The sequence below is a fragment of the Monodon monoceros genome, unplaced genomic scaffold (genome assembly GCF_005190385.1).
Source record: "Monodon monoceros isolate NGI ecotype Baffin Bay Population unplaced genomic scaffold, NGI_Narwhal_1 Super_Scaffold_16, whole genome shotgun sequence".
Taxonomy (NCBI): domain Eukaryota; kingdom Metazoa; phylum Chordata; class Mammalia; order Artiodactyla; family Monodontidae; genus Monodon; species Monodon monoceros.
This window is the reverse complement of record NW_021703772.1, coordinates 60,957,371-60,974,088: the sequence shown is the minus strand read 5'-3', so window position 1 is coordinate 60,974,088 and position 16,718 is coordinate 60,957,371. Positions and strand designations below refer to the sequence as shown.

The following is a 16,718-nucleotide window of genomic DNA, read 5'->3' as shown; positions in this document are numbered from 1 at the left end:
GAAGCCACCGCAATGAGAAGCCCGCACAACGCAACGAAGAGTAGCCCCTACTCACCGCAACTAGAGAAAGCCGGGGCACAGCAACGAAGACCCAACGCAGCCAAAAATAAATAAATTTATTTAAAAAAAAAGTATAAGGTGTAACAATGGATTATAATATAGCACAATACCAAAAGTTCATTGATATGGTTTCATATTCCATATTGCAACTAAGAAACTGCTGCTGCTGAGATTTAATGTAGTATCAAGAAAAATATGGGGGGGGCTTCCCTGGCGGCGCAGTGGTTAAGAATCCACCTGCCAATGCAGGGGCACAGGTTCGGGCCCTGGTCCGGGAAGATCCCACATGCTGCGGAGCAGCTAAGTCCACGCGCCACAACTACTTAGCCTGCGCTCTAGAGCCTGTGAGCCACAACTAGTGAAGCAAGCCCGCGCACCTAGAGCCCGTGCTCTGCAACAAGAGAAGCCACCACAATTAGACCCCCATGCAACACAATGAAGAGTAGCCCCTGCTTGCCGCAATTAGAGAAAGCCCGTGTGCAGCAACAAAGACCCAACACAGCCAAAAATAAATAAATAAATATTTTTTAAAAAGGAAAGAAAAATATGGGGAATTCCCAGGTGGTCCAGTGGTTAGGACTCCTGCGCTTTCACTGCCGAGGGCCAGGGTTCAACCCCGGGTCAGGGAACTAAGATCCCACAAGATGTGGGGCACAGCTAAAAAAAAAAAAGAAAAATATCTAAAATTATCTTAAGATGCTATTATAACACTCCTCTCTTTTACAAGTACATATCTGTGTGAGGCCAAGTTTCCTTCATATAATTCAACCTAAACAACATTACACAAAAGATTAAATGAAGAAGCACATATGAGAATCCAGCTTTTTCCATTAAGCCAGACATTAGAGAGACTTACAAACATTTAAAACAATGCACTCCTTGCACTATATTTTTGGGGAGCAAATAGATATTTTCATGAAAATATGTAATTTATGTTAACATGTAATGTTTATTATTGTTTTAAAATTAATTAATATTTTACTGTTCAGTTTCAATCTCTAATATTGAACATATGAATAGATATAATCCACATAAATAAAAGGTCTTTGGGGTCCTCAATGATTTAACAGTGTACAGGGGTCCTAAGACCAAAATGTTTGAAACTATTGCTCTAAAATAACATACAAAAAATAATCAAAAGATGTATAGCCAAAAAGCCAGTAGAGAAAAATAAAAGAACAGATGAGACAAAAAATAAACAGAAATATAACCAGATTGTATTAACTTACACTGCTACCAGGATACGGTGTTATCTTAAATTTCTCTCTCTCTCTTCTTCTTTCTTTTTTGGTGTTATTTTAGTAGCTCTAAAAAGGTACCAAATTGTTTTGATTTGTATTTCTTTTACTGTTGTATATTTTCCCATATGTTCACATGTACTTCCTTCTGGGTCAATCTTTTATGTCTGTTGCCGATTTATCCATATAACAAAAGGTTTTCATGCTTTTCTAACAATATAACAAATATTCAAATGTTAATCTTGATGTATGGCAGTGGAAAGTAATTTATATTTTCTATGTCTCTTAGTTTTTGTATTAGTAAAATAAATGTAATAGTTCTCAAAACAGTGTACAATTAAGACTATGTACTTTGAAATTATAATTATCCTATTTCATCAAATCTAAGATACCATTATTTTCTGTACCAGTAAGAAAGAAAAAAACACTTCCAATTACAATTGTAAGATGCCATCAATTTTAAGAAATGCCATGACTTCACAGAGATGTTAATCGGTAAAAAAAATGTCTCAGATGGATAAAATATAGTTGTTATAGGTAAATCAGAGAATAATTGAACTAACTTCAATTACATCTTTTCTACTATTGACACTAATTTATATTTCTGAGTCCTGGCTTTCCACTTATCTTTTTTGGCCATAATAAATATTTCAGATGATTATTTTTATTAGTAAATCAGTTTCTTACTTAGGAATGAATGACATACAAAAGACACACAGAAAGAACCAATGCCTTCCCACTTCTGCATACAAGAGATAGAGGTCACAGCTGCTGGAAAAAAAACAATATTTACTTCTCTCATTAGACATTTATTGACAACCTATAACTATTAGGCACCGGGCTGTGAACTGGGGACACGAAAATGAAGAAGATTTGATAGAACTCAAAACTGTTAGGAAGATGAGGAGTTGTAATTGATTATTAAAGAACAAAGACTTTATCAGATAGACAGTAAGATGAGAATATGTACATGGGGGGCATTCTTTTAAAAAATCAAAATTCAAATAATACTAATGCTTATAAAATACGAAGTTTCATCTCTACCCTACTTCTTATCCCCATGTCCATCCCTGAGATAAACAGTGTTATCAGTATAATGTGGACCTTTCCAGACATTTCTCTGTGTATATAAAAACAAAGATATGTATATACTGTAGCACATGTATAGAAATTCCTTAATAAAAATGAGGCCATACTAGAGATAGTTTTCTGCAACTTGCTCTTTCTGTTTAACGACATACCATAGCCATCTCTTGATATCAATACACATGGATCTCTCTTATTTTTATTAACTGCTACATTGTTTTCCAATGTATGGATGTAACCATATTTTTTAATGGCTTTATTGAGGTATAACTGACATACCGCACATATTTAAAGTATATGACTTGATACATTTTGACAAATGTAATATGCGTGAAAACGTCACCACAACCAAGTTAATGAATATATCCATTACTGTCAAGTTTTCTGGTGCACCTTTGTAATCCCTCCCTTCCACCCCTCCCCTTCTCGCCACACCCCCCTCCTGCTTCACTAACAACCACTGATCTGTTGTCAGCCTCTATAGATTAGTTTGCATTTTCTAGTACAGTAAAAGTAAAGTACATACTCTTTATTTCTAGCTTCTTTCACTCAGCATAATTATTTTGAAATTCATTCATGTTGTTGTGTGTATCAATAGTTTCATTCCCTTTTTATTAGTAGTGTTCATTATATAGATATACCGCAATTTGTTTATCCATTTACTTGTTGATGGACATTTGGGTTGTTGCCAAATCTGACTATTACACATAAAGCTATGAACAATCATGCAAAAGTCTTTGTATGCTTTCTTTTCTCTTGGATAAATATCTAGGAATGGAATGGCTGAATCATATGTTGTATGTTTAATTTTTTAAGAAACTGCCAAGCTGTTTTCCAAAGTGGTTGCACCATTTTATATTCCCACCAGCAGTGTATGAAAATTCCAGTTCCTCTACATCTTCACCAACAGTATTGGTACAGTATTTTGAATTTTAGCTGTTCTAATAAATGTTTGGTAGTATTTCATTGTGACTTTAATTTGCACTTCCCTAATGACTACTGATGTTTGAGCATCTTTTCATATGCTTGTTATCTGTGTATCTTCTTAGGTGAAGTGTCTGTTCAATATTTTGCCTATTTTTATTGGGTTGTTTATCGAATTTTGAGAGCTTTTTATATATTCTGATTTTATTCTTTTATCAGTCATAAAAATAAGCAAAATATTGATATATGCAACAACATGCATAAACCTAAAAATAATGATCCTTAGTAAAAGAGGCCAGAAAAAAAAGAGTATATATTGTGATTCCCTTTACATAAAATATTGGAAAATGCAAACTAATCCATAGTGCATGCTATGTTCTTTCTCCCCTCCTTCCTTCTTTCCTCTCTGGTTTGTTGGCAGACAAATTCTCTTGACACCAAACCTTACTCAGGTTTATCTTTCTCTGCAAGCTTAGTTTGAAGGCTGGGTATTGTGTATCCTCTGCACTTTTCTGTAATCTGAGGGTGTCAGAGGTGGGGGAGAAGGGGGAACTCCACTGGGTAGTTGGCAGCCTTTATTTTATGAGGGTCTGGGTCTGCTTTTTTTTTTTTTTGAGACTTATTAAGTCCTATCTATGCTAGGTTTCACTTATCTAGTTAGGATGTGTCCTATTCCTAAGGGGGTTTCCCTTGGGCTTTGGATAGTTTCAATTCAGCATGGAACTCTGGAAAATGGTGAGCCCCATGATTTTCCCTGCTCTACTAAGACCTCAAACTCTTCTGTGATAGGTAAGAACATTTATTTTCAAGGGCTCTTTCTCAACATTTGCCAGGGCTGCCTAATGAGTATTAGTAATGATTTGTCAGCTGACCTTTCCCTAGTACTGCTTCTGAGGGATAAAGATAGGGTTAGGAGCCACTCTGAGCCACACATGAATCTATAGTTTCTTTCCTTGGTCACTAATTGTCTATGTATGAACAGTATGAACTCTTGTAGTTGCTGTTGGCATAGTTTTTGCTTGCTTTTACTACTTCTTATTCACTTTGTTGGAGGAGGAATACTTTGTTTTTCAGATTCATTCCATCTTCTTTACCTGGAGGACTCAAGCTTATTAGTGAAACAGACTAGAGCTCCTTCAGAGCAGTGATCATCTGCTGTTCCTCTCTTGAGTACTGCTCTGAGCCTAGCCCAGTGATGGGTACATGTCAATATAACAAAAATGCTAAGGAAAAAAGATATCATTTCATGTTCTATAATGGTTAACTCTACGTGTCCTGACAACAGAGCCTGATTAATTCTCCTAAAATACTTCTTTTGTCACACCACTTACCCAGTTTCAAAATGTGAAACCTCTCTTCCAAGTGGGCTGGTCTATTTGCTTGCTTTTGTACACGAAGTATACCTCATGTACAATGCAGATCTTTGCTCATGTCTAGAACAAAAGGGTTTTCACTATTTAAATCCTCCTCATCCTTCAGAGCCCAGGTTAAATCCTACCTGCCCTATGAAATCTTATTGACTTTCTTACATCCCCATCTCAAAAATCTCTTCCTATTCTGAAGACTATTCCTATGGTCTTCACTGTCTTCACTGTATGACCCTGCATAGTCCTCTATACTGTTTATTTATTCACTGGTATATATCTCAACTCTCCATCTTATAATAATAACAAGAATGATGCCTTTTAGGGAGCTTACTACTACTAAGTGTTTTACATATTTATTTCCTTTAATACTCACAACACCTCATGAAAAAAACTTGCTCAAATTCCTCAAATTCTAACCCTGGAAAGGGGTAGAGTCAGGGCTTAAATTCAGAATTTTTGGGTTCTGAAGCCCATGTTTAGCTATGATATTTTTTAAATTTATTTTTTATTTATTTAATTTTATTTTTTATAGCTATGATATTAACTCTCAGTCTAGCTGTAAATTTCAAGTAGACATGAACTGGATCTCCTATTTCTCTACATTGATTCACTTATTCAAACAAACTTATTGGGTGCCTATAATATAGAGAATATAGCAATGAAACAGATATAAGCTAAGTTCTTCTCTGAAGAGTCATACAATCTAATAATGAAGATAAAACAGACACATAAGTAACTAAAGTACATGTTAGGAAATGGTAATAATAATAATACAGCTAATTCTTATGTGTTGCTTATTTATCATGTATATACAATTTATATTATAATATATATATACTAATGCAATCCTTACAAGAACTCTATGAGGTTAATATTACTATTATTATCCCATTTTAGAGATGAGGAAACTGAGGCACAGAGAGATTAAGTAACTTCCTAAAGTTAGACATGTAGACTGCCCCTTTTAACATCTAGATTGCCTCTCACGACAAATTATTGTATAAAGAAAATTCAGACTATATAGTAAGAAAGAATTCTTGATACCTGAACTCTATTGGGATGCTGGAAACAGTCAGTTATTTAAATGGGTTATGTAATAGAAAGTCATGTTACAGGATATAGGTCTTGCCTTGGATCTACAGAGAATCACTTAGCTCAGTGTTTTTAAACTAAAGGTCATGACACTTTTAGTGAGTCATGAAATCAATTTAGTAGTCCATCTACATTTAAAAAGAGAAAAAAAACAAAAATGGAGCAGAAAAGAACAAATGGAAACTATGAGTGCATGTCTTACATGGTAAAACTGCATAGGAAACTTCTGTTCCTGTTTCATATATGTGCATGTGTTATACGTACAGGTACTGTTCCATGATGTAAACTGTTCTCCTTACTGTGGGTCATGCCAAAAAGCTTGAAAGCTGCTGGCCTAGCTGATTTAGTTATATGATAATACAAGTGCTTACTGCTTCCTTATAAATTTCGGGGGTCCCCTGAAAAGTTCCTATACACTTAAACCAGGAGCAGCGTGGAATAAGGAATGATTCTTCCAAGTAACTGTGTAATTTGCTCAATACAGACAGATGTCTGGGCCATGTCTCACAAGCACTCTGAATATAGTTTCATGTCAGTGCCCCCCAAATTGATAAATGTACTAAGTATAACTAAAAGACTATAAGTGGAATACAAAATGATTTAGTCACTGTGGAAAAGTTTGGCGGTTCCGCAAAAAGTTAAATGTAGAATTACCACATGACCCCACAGTTCCATTCCTAGGTGACTCAAACAAGTACATGTACACACATGTCACAGCAGCTCTGTTCACAAGAGCCAAAAGGTGGAAATAGCTTAAATGTCCATCAGTGAATGAGTGGATAAACCAACTGTGGTACATACATACAATGGAATACTATTCTGTCATAAAAATGAATCAAGTACCGATACATGCTACAATATGGATGGATCTCCAAGACTTTATGCTAAGGGAAAGAAGCCAGACACAGAAGATCACATATTGTATAATCTCATTTATACGAAATATGCAGAAGAGGTAATTCTCTAGAGACGAACACAGCTTGGTGGTTGCCAGGGGCTGGGAACTGTAGCATGAGTGTAAGAGGCCTAATGGATAAGGGATTTTACTTTAGAGTTATGGAAATGTTTTGGAACGATGCTGGTCGCACAAAATCGTGAATGTAATTAATGCCACTGAACTGTTCACCTAAAATGGTTAATTTTATGTTATGTGAAATTCACTTAACTAAACTATTAAGAATTAAGAGCCTATAGGCAGATGTAAATACTAGTAATATCCAGAATCTGGAGGGCAAATATTACTCAGGATATAGAAACTGAAGAAAAACGGTATTTTTATTTTTTCTCAAAAAATTTTTAACAAGAGGTTCATGTATAGAGTAAATAGTTCTTATTAACTAAACTAGAGGCTAAAGGGAAAAATGAACTGTACACAATTCTGATCAACATCTCTGAGAGAAAACTGACATGTACTTGTTAAGAGACTTCTTAAAAATCAAAATTCAGCATGAGGAGACATTATTCTTAAATATAAAGGAGGAAATAAGGAAGGAAGTGAGAACTTTTAGACAGAACTTTGGACTTGAAGTAAGGAGAAAGTAAACCAGTCTTCTGGTTTTCAGTTTAACTTACTTATCTTCTCTTCAAGCAAAAAAATGGGGGGAACTGGGGTGGGGGACATGGGAAGGTGATGTGAAGCAACTACTTTCCTCTTCCCTTGGAGAAAATTATTATTTTTTTATTATTACAGTATGTATCTGCTTTGGAGAGGGTTCACTAGAGGTATCCTGCACAGTCAGGGTAACTTCTTTGGGGGTATGCTATGGAGAAGGATGGCTGTAGAGATCAGATCAAGGTTTTTCAAACTCTGGTCAGCTGAACCCTAATGGTCCTCTAGGCTGCTAGAGGGAGGGAGGGGTGGGAGAGGAAAAGGGAAGTGGAGCTGTCAATGCCCCAAGCCTCTATGACCACTTCACTTCACTCAGAGTAGGTTTGTTTTTACCTTTTAAATATTGGGATTCTATGTTAAGCCTTCACTTGGAAAAAAAATTCTACTAAAGTTTGAAACCATTGGACTGCATCAAGGATTCCTAAACCTGGTAGCTCAACAGAATTACTAAAAGAACTTTTTCAAATTACAAATTCCTGGGCCATACCTCAAGGGATTCTTGTGCAGCAGCCCTAAGCTAGCCCACAGTGTTTGAGAGGCACTGAACCAGATGACCCTTGCTTCCCTGAGAGCCTATGACAAAACAGAACTTAAATGGGCAGGCAGGAATCTTGGGCAAAAAAGCTAGTGATTGCAAATGGAAAAAGAAATGTAGACAACTGAATCACTAGAGTCTACTGACAAAAAACAAAACAAAAAACCTGGCAAATGAGGAGCTTGCCTAGGACCAGAAGTTCCTCTGGAGGTTTAACTGTTTGACAATTATCTCACAGCCTATTATAACTGTCCAAATTGGTGATGATAGTCAAAATGGTTTAACTTAGTAACTGTCCAAGAAAGTATAATGTCGGCCACACATGTAATTTAAAATTTTCTCGTAGCCATGATAAAAAAGTGAAATTAATTTTAATAATATACTGTAATTCAACATATCCAAAATAATATCATTTTAACATTTACTGAATAATTAAGTACAAAAATTATTAACGATATACTTTACCTTTTACTTGTATTAAATCTTCAAAATGTTATAGCACATCTGAATTCAGACTAACCAGGTTTCAAGTGCTCAAAAACCATATGTGGGTAGGGGCCACCATATTGTATAGTGCAGGACTAATTAATAAAGTCAATCTATTTCCTTTTAAAATTGATATTCTGTTGCAATATAAACATAGAAAGTCCATGAATTACTTTCCCAGCCCTAGAGGTCCTGCTCCCAAGGCTAGTCAGATAACAATCTTGTCTGCAGATATTATACCCAACCTCACATCTTCAGCCCTGACTGCTCTCTCTTCCTAGCAGTGGAGTCTACGTTCTGGACATTTTTCTCAGGATGTCCCTCTCTGAAAACCTATTCAAAATATCTAAAATTAAATGCACCATCTTTATTCCAAAATAAAAAATCAATTTACCTCTTATTTTGTCAAATACCTATATCTGTTATGAGCACTCATATACAAGTCTTTATGTGGACATATATTTTCATTTATTCTGGTAAATACCTAGGACTGGGTGGAATTGCTGTGTCATATGGTAAGTGTATATTTAACTTTATAAGAAACCACCTGTTTGACACAGAGAACAAACCAGTGGTTACCAGGGGGAGAGAGAAGAGGGATGGGCAATATAGGGGTAGGGAATTAAGAGGTACAAACTATTATGTATAAAATAAGCTACAAGGATGAGAATATAGCCAATATTTTGTAACTATAAATGGAGTATAACCTTTAAAAATTGTGAATCACTATACTTTATACCTGTAACTTATATAATATTGTACATCAACTACACTTCAATTTAAAAAAAGAAGATAAAAACAAAACAAACAAAAAAAAAGGGCTTCCCTGGTGGCGCAGTGGTTGAGAGTCCGCCTGCCAATGCAGGGGACACAGGTTCGTGCCCCAGTCTGGGAAGATCCCACATGCCGCGGAGCGGCTGGGCCCGTGAGCCATGGCCGCTGGGCCTGCACGTCCGGAGCCTGTGCTCTGCAACGGGAGAGGCCACAACAGTGAGAGGCCTGCGTAATGCAAACAAAAAACAAAAACCAAACAAACAAAAAAAGAAGATAAACCACCTGTTTTTCTTCTATTATATTTTAAAAAAAATCAATTTACCTCTTGATTTTCCTATTTCTATTAGTCATCTAGGATCAAACCTTCAGAGTCAAATGTTTCCTTTTCCTTTATTCTGCAAAAGCACCAAGTTCTATTTTTTCTTCCCTTACAATCTCTCTCTCATTTTCCCTTTTCTGCTTCTAGTTCTACCTGCTGATCTATCCTTATACTGTTATACAAATACTTATACTTAATATACCATGTATAATAAATGCCATTTCTCTTTAGTGGCTCTGTAATACCTTTCACTTCAGGTGTGAATTTAAGACCACACACAATCTTGCTCCTACCCCACACCTGGTCTATTACCATTCCAACCTTATCATTTACCAATCTCCTAGAAGAGCCTTTATTTTCGGCAAACTATCCTGTTCTCCTGAATATGCCTTATACTTCCTCATCTAGGTGGATATGACTGTCTACCCACCTAGAATGCCCTTACTCCAGCTTTACCTATCTATTATTCCACAAATATTTATGTGTCAGGCACCATACTGGGTACTGGAGAAAGAATAAATATCTCAGTTTCCCCACTTAAACCTTCCTTTATATGCCAATTATAACTCAATAAAGCTGAAAAAACAAAATCTTCCTGACTATGCCAAAATAGAAGTGATTCCGCATTGTTGAGTTGTTTTTTTTTTTTTTTTTTTTTTTTTTTTTCCCGGGCCCCTCCCCTTTCGAAGCACAGGCTCCAGACGCGCAGGCCCAGCGGCCATGGCTCTCAGGCCCAGCCGCTCCGCGGCATGTGGGATCCTCCCGGACCGGGGCACGAACCCATGTCCCCTGCATCGGCAGGCGGACTCTCAACCACTGCGCCACCAGGCAAGTCCTTGAGTTGTTCTTATACAGACCTATGCCTTATAAGAACACTCTGGGCCCTTACAATTTGCTGCCTTGTATTCCTAATCATCAGTTTTTCCTATAAATACCCATCTATCTTCACAAATAAAGGGTGGATTTCCTAAAAGCATGAATTAAGGTCAAACCAATGTGTTCTCCCTGGTGCTCAGTAAGCAGCAGGTACTGAGTTCACATTTGCTGATTGATAAGTACTTGTAAAAGAGGCAAATGGAGGGCTCTACCTAGAAAAGGAGCCCCCTCAGTGATATGCTGCCAAATTAGGATCAGAGGTGAGCAGGGAGGGCCTGCAAGAACCCAAAGCTGAGGAAAGCACTTGGGAAACTTCACTTTTCTAATTCTCTTTGCAAAGATATTCAGAATTGGCAACATTTAAGTTGGGATCAGTTACCCTTGCTTTTAACTTCAACAACATAAGTGCTCAATTTAAAAAATCCTTTTCTGGCACTAAATGAAAATAACACTGGTGATGCTTAATGTACATACATTATATCACACCTAAAAAGATAACTTACCGGGCTTCCCTGGTGGCGCAGTGGTTGAGAGTCCGCCTGCCGATGCAGGGGACACGGGTTCGTGCCCCGGTCCGGGAAGATCCCACATGCCACGGAGCGGCTGGGCCCGTGAGCCATAGCCGCTGGGCCTGCGCGTCCGGAGCCTGTGCTCCGCAACGGGAGAGGCCACGACAGTAAGAGGCCCGTGTACCACAAAAAAAAAAAAGATAACTTACCACATGTTGTGTTCAAAAACTTTGGCTGGATCAGTTAAAATCCTTGATCCCAGAGGGGCCACTGGGTGATAACTACTTCGGTATCTGTGAGGCACCTTTCTTATCCTTAGATGAGAAAAATAATTTCTCCAAATCACATTCATCCTAATCAGTACCTGGAAAGTTACAAACAGTTAATTAGTCAATATGGATTAAACAACATATTATTTATCTAAGAGCCAAAAACTGGCCTAAAAGGTTTACAAGCTGAGAAAGGACATGAAAACTAAAAAATTTGAAATGAAAGATGGGCATGGTAGCTTCTTTCCTGAAGTATTTTTCAGGCCAAGAGAAGGAAAAAGAATATCTGGAGTGTACAACATTGCCTGGCATTCTTTATAAGTCACAGCCTTGACCAACTTGGCTTTCTTTGGTATTTGCTTATATAATTTTTAGCACATGGCTAAAGCATGTAAGCCCAGAATCTGGATTTTGTATACTAAAAAGTTTTTTTAAGTGATTTTATTATTTTGTTTTGGGAATTCTACGCAAATGTATTTCTAGGGAATATTTGATGACCACTAGACCAAAAACCCAAGTATAGGAGCAGAATAAGAAAACAAATTTTAAAAATCTCATTCCCTGGGCTGGGCTGGATAATATGAATATTGGTAAAATAAGTAAGTAAATACTATATTAAGATATGATCCCAACAGTTCTTAATTCTAACAACCCTGTATACATACATTTTAAAGAATAATCAGTAATGCATTTGCAAAACAGATTTCCCTGTACAAAACGCATGCTTAAATCCCAGCTCAAGAGGAGAATCATCATTTGATTAGCCAAATCTATCTCCATTTCTGGAGAATAACTTAAACATTTAAAGAGTATGTTATTTTAATTATGTACTGGCGTATATGTCGGCTTAAAATCTTCATGGAAAAGTATAAAAAATAAGCTCTAAAGAGCTTATGTTTTCCACTAAGAATCCATTGTAATACCGCTTGGCATTTCACCCCCATTCAGCTGTTAATCGCAACATTCAGCCTAACGCTGTAAGCTGTCAGGTAGAAACAGATGATAAACCTGGAGGGGTGGGATAGGGAGAGTGGGAGGGAGGGAGACGCAAGAGGGAAGACATATGGGAACATATGTATATGTATAACTGATTCACTTTGTTATAAAGCAGAAACTAACACAAAATTGTAAAGCAATTATACCCCAATAAAGATGTTAAAAAAAAAAAAAAAAGGTGTGTATATATAATATGCATTAGAGACTATCCCAGGTGCTATCAGGCATAAAAATGACATGTATTGTACACCCTTTACCACCTTACTAAAATCAATGGGTTTTAAGACTAAGAATTCCAAAACAAACTGCAGAATGTCAAAAACATCTCATTGTGCTTTTAAACATAAAATTCAAGATTTTCCTTTTGGGAAAAAAAGGCTTAGTTATACACACCAAAAAGACTGCAATGATTCCATTCAAATGTGACTAACAGTGATGAGAAATGAAACATTCAATAGCTAGTGCAGATCTCCTGTTTCTTATTTGTTTTTCCTTCTCCACTAAATGCAAGCTCTTTGGTGGAGGCAAATGAAATCAAATGCTCTGCCTACCACTACCTTTCCTCTGATGTGCCTTTGTTCTTTTCTCCTGTCACTGTTCCACATAAGACTAACAAAACCCTACTAGCACAATTATTTTTAGAGCTCTCTTTCTGCACTGAACATTATTCATAAAATCTTCCGTATGCTGAAGAGTAGAAATGGATTACACCTAGAAAAAGAGGCAATTCATGCTCAAAAGTATGAAATGATGTAAATGTTTTCCACCCAGGAAAGCCAAATCAAAATGAAATTTCAATCCTTCAAATAATCACGTGATACTTATCTATATCTATCTATATATAGAAGAGGAAGAGAAAGGATAAAAAGATGTTTCTCTCACTATAAATGCCCAAGAACATCTACAGACAGCTGGAGACAAAAAGGCATAACCGGATTGGATATTAGGCAATTCAGGAAAATGTCAGAGAAGTGTGTGCCTTGCAGACCGCTAGCCCATAGAAAAACACGGTATAGCCAGGGCCTAAACATGTGGCAATTTGTCCAGCTTAGGCAGCTTTTTCTAATTAACCACACAAACATCTTTATTTCATTTATGTATTATCTACAACAGCCTTGCAATGCTCTTTATCTTTTATATTATATAAATATATAGTAAACTGTATAATAAACGTAATATAGATACATAATACAACTACTTAACATAAATGCTTTCTCAAATAAATTGCAAACTTCTAAGGGCAGCACCAAGCTGCTTGTGAATTAATTGTTTGACTGACTACACAAAAATGGTACTTGTCTGACATAAATTGGAAGGAAGTTACTTCATATTTCCCAAGGTGGCTTCTTAGATCCCTGCGGTGTGGAAGAAGGAAGTGACCGAAGAGTTGACACTATACAGGCAGCTATCCAGTTATAGTCACTGCAACGATTAATAAATATGTGCTTTATGTTATGACTATCATGTTAGCTTAATGTTTACTAGGTCATCGTTCCATTTTGTGATGAGAAAAAAAGAGAAGGGCAGGGTCAGCTCCCAAAAGAATTCTGGTAGAGAAAATTGGTTTCTGCCACCAGAGAGTCCCACTCTCTTTAGGTACCCTCTATTAACTCTCTTTTGGCATACCCTAATTTGTTTGTTTGGGTTTTTTTTGGAGTGCAAAGTTTATTTATTTAAAACATCTTTATTGGAGTATAACTGCTTTACAATGGTGTGTTGGTTTCTGCTTTATAACCAAGTGAATCAGCTATACATATACATATATCCCCATATCTCCTCCCTCTTGCATCTCCCTCCCACCCTCTCTATACCACCCCTCTAGGTGGTCACAAAGCATCGAGCTGATCTCCCTGTGCTATGTGGCTGCTTCCCACTAGCTATCTATTTTACATTTGGTAGTGTATATATGTCCATGCCACTCTCTCACTTCATCCCAGCTTACCCTTTGCCCTCCCCGTGTCAAGTCCATTCTCTAGTAGGTCTGCATCTTTATTCCCGTCTTGCCCCTAGGTTCTTCCTGACCATTTTTTGTTTTGTTTTTTAGATTCCATATATATGTGTTAGCATATGGTATTCGTTTTTCTCTTTCTGACTTACTTCACTCTGTATGACAGACTCTAGGTCCATCCACCTCACTACAAATAACTCAATTTCGTTTCTTTTTATGGCTGGGTAATATTCCATTGTATATATGTGCCACATCTTCTTTATCCATTCATCTGTCGATGGACGCTTAGGTTGCTTCCATATCCTGGCTATTGTAAATAGAGCTGCAATGAACATTTTGGTACATGACTCTTTTTGAATTATGGTTTTCTCAGGGTATATGCCCAGGAGTGGGATTGCTGGGTCATATGGTGGTTCTATTTTTAGTTGTTTAAGGGACCTCCATACGGTTCTCCATAGTGGCTGTATCAATTTACATTCCCACCAACAGTGCAAGAGGGTTCCCTTTTCTCCACACCCTCTCCAGCATTTATTGTTTGTAGATTTTTTGATGATGGCCATTCTGACCAGTGTGAGGTGATACCTCATTGTAGTTTTGATTTGCATTTCTCTAATGATTAGTGATGTTGAGCATCCTTTCATGTGTTTGTTGGCAATCTGTATATCTTCTTTGGAGAAATGTCTATTTAGGTCTTTGGCATACCCTAATTAGAATACAAGTTTAATTAAGATATTATTTGCACAGTGAAATTGTACGGATTAGTACTTTTATTTGAAATAACACAAAGAAGCATAGCTAAAAATATTCTATTCACCCAAAAGAAGGCAGGAAAGGAAGGAGGAGAAACTAAAGATCAGATGGAACCATTAGAAAACAAATACCAAGATGACATATTTAAATCCAACCATATCAGTAATTACATTAAGTGTAAATGGATTCCAGTTAAAAGACACAGGTTGCTAATTTGTATGAAAAAGCAATACTCAACCATATACAGGTCTCCCCCACTATCCAAAAGTGGAGGATTCCTGTGAAACCTTTTGTAAGCCAAAATGGTGTAAAGCAAAAAAGCAATTACCTTAGGACACATCTTGTTAATAGATGCACAAAATAAATCAAGATAAAGCACAGATGCTCAAAGCTATGGCGGCTTAATGCTGGGATGCTGAGTGTAGTTCCCAGGGAAGAAGCTTGGAGGTGTTGCTCTTGATGCTCAGGGTTTGCACTGCTTCTATAACAGCTCACTGCAAAACAAACACTGAAAGCTATTTTCGGTTTTCACCTTTTTTCGTAGAAGTGAAAATCCTCTTCAGATTTCTTTCATTTAGCGACAACAGGTACCAATGTAGGTCTTTCATCCAAGTGAAGGAGGTAAAGCAAACTTTCAAAAAGCAGGGCATACCTGTATTGTCTATAAGAGAAGCACTTTAAAGACACAAATAGATTACAACTAAAAAAGAAATGGGACCTGGTAGCCCTACAAGCATTTGGTGTTAAACATAAACTCTGCGCAATGATGACTGGGATGGTAAAAGAGCAGGACAAATATTTGAGCAGGAGAGCAGTCCTTTCTTGATTCCTTCTGGTGAGCAGGGGTTGCTGCTGACATTTCTTGTTATCTGAGGTGGTGGGATCTAGGTCTTTCCAGATCTTTCCAGTTCACCTCCAGTGTTTTAATTGCTCTGGAGATACAACGGAGCGATAAACTTGGGAAGCTGCCCTTTACACCTGCTGGCATTTGAGGGTATAGGAGTGAGTTAAAGGGTTAGGAATCAGAAATTACACTTATTTAATGAAGCAACTTAGTAGCTCCACTTTTTTGTCTTTCATAATTCACATATTCAGTTGTGAAATCTGACATACATACAGACAAGTACATAAAACACGGATGTTTAATAAATAGTCATAAAAGAAGCAGCCCTTCAGCATACTTGTGCTCAGCAGCCCCTGCTCCCACCTCAGACAAAAGCCCCCACCCTGCCTGGTGCTCATTTCCTTCCTTGTGTGCCCCCAGTTTTGCCATCTACTGATGCATTCTTAAGCAACACTGTTTAATTTTGCCTATTTTTGCACCTTATATAAATGGCGATCCTACTTTATATCTTCTGGGTCTTCTTGGGCTCTGTAGTACATTGAAAAAAAAGAAAAAAAAAGAGATACCATGCAAACACTGCATGAAAAAAACTAATGGAGGTATAATAATAGACAAAATAGACTTTTAAAAAGACTATTACATTTAATAATGATGAGCCAATTCATCAAGACATAAAAATCCTAAATGTACATGTACCTAATACCAGAGCTTCAAAATACACGAAGCAAAAATAGAATCTTTTAAAAGGAAAAATTAACAAATTCACGGCAATACTTGGAGATTTTAATAGCCCTCTCTCAGTAATAAACAGAACAACACTCAGAAATGAACTATCAAAAAATCAATAAGGACATAGGAGTTTTGAACATTATCAACTTGACCTGAATGACATTTATAGAAAGAGCAATATACCTAATAACAGCAGAATACACATTTTTTCAACTGATCATGAACCATTTGCCAAGGCAGACCACATATGCTGAGCTATAAGACAAGTCTTAATAAATTCCAAAGTATTCAAATCATACAGAGTATG

General features: G+C 36.8%; 1 protein-coding gene across 10 annotated transcripts in view; it reads right to left on the bottom strand.

Annotated features, from left to right (window-relative positions):
• METTL8 (methyltransferase like 8) overlaps positions 1-16,718 on the bottom strand; it is a 152,168-nt gene that overhangs the window by 105,372 nt on the left and 30,078 nt on the right. For 8 of the 10 annotated variants that reach the window (XR_003793864.1, XR_003793863.1, XM_029224745.1 and 5 more), the window contains exons 2-3: positions 15,167-15,332; positions 11,085-11,239 (exon numbers count right to left, since the gene is read on the bottom strand). Coding sequence is in view for 6 of the 10 variants with exons in the window: in XM_029224745.1 (XP_029080578.1) it covers positions 11,085-11,239; positions 15,167-15,178 (167 nt within the window). In the remaining 4 variants the exon portion in view is untranslated. Of the gene's footprint in view, positions 1-1,289; positions 1,509-4,639; positions 5,362-11,084; positions 11,240-15,166; positions 15,333-16,718 lie in introns of those variants that run through there. The other 2 variants (XM_029224748.1, XM_029224749.1) reach the window with 2 other exon arrangements.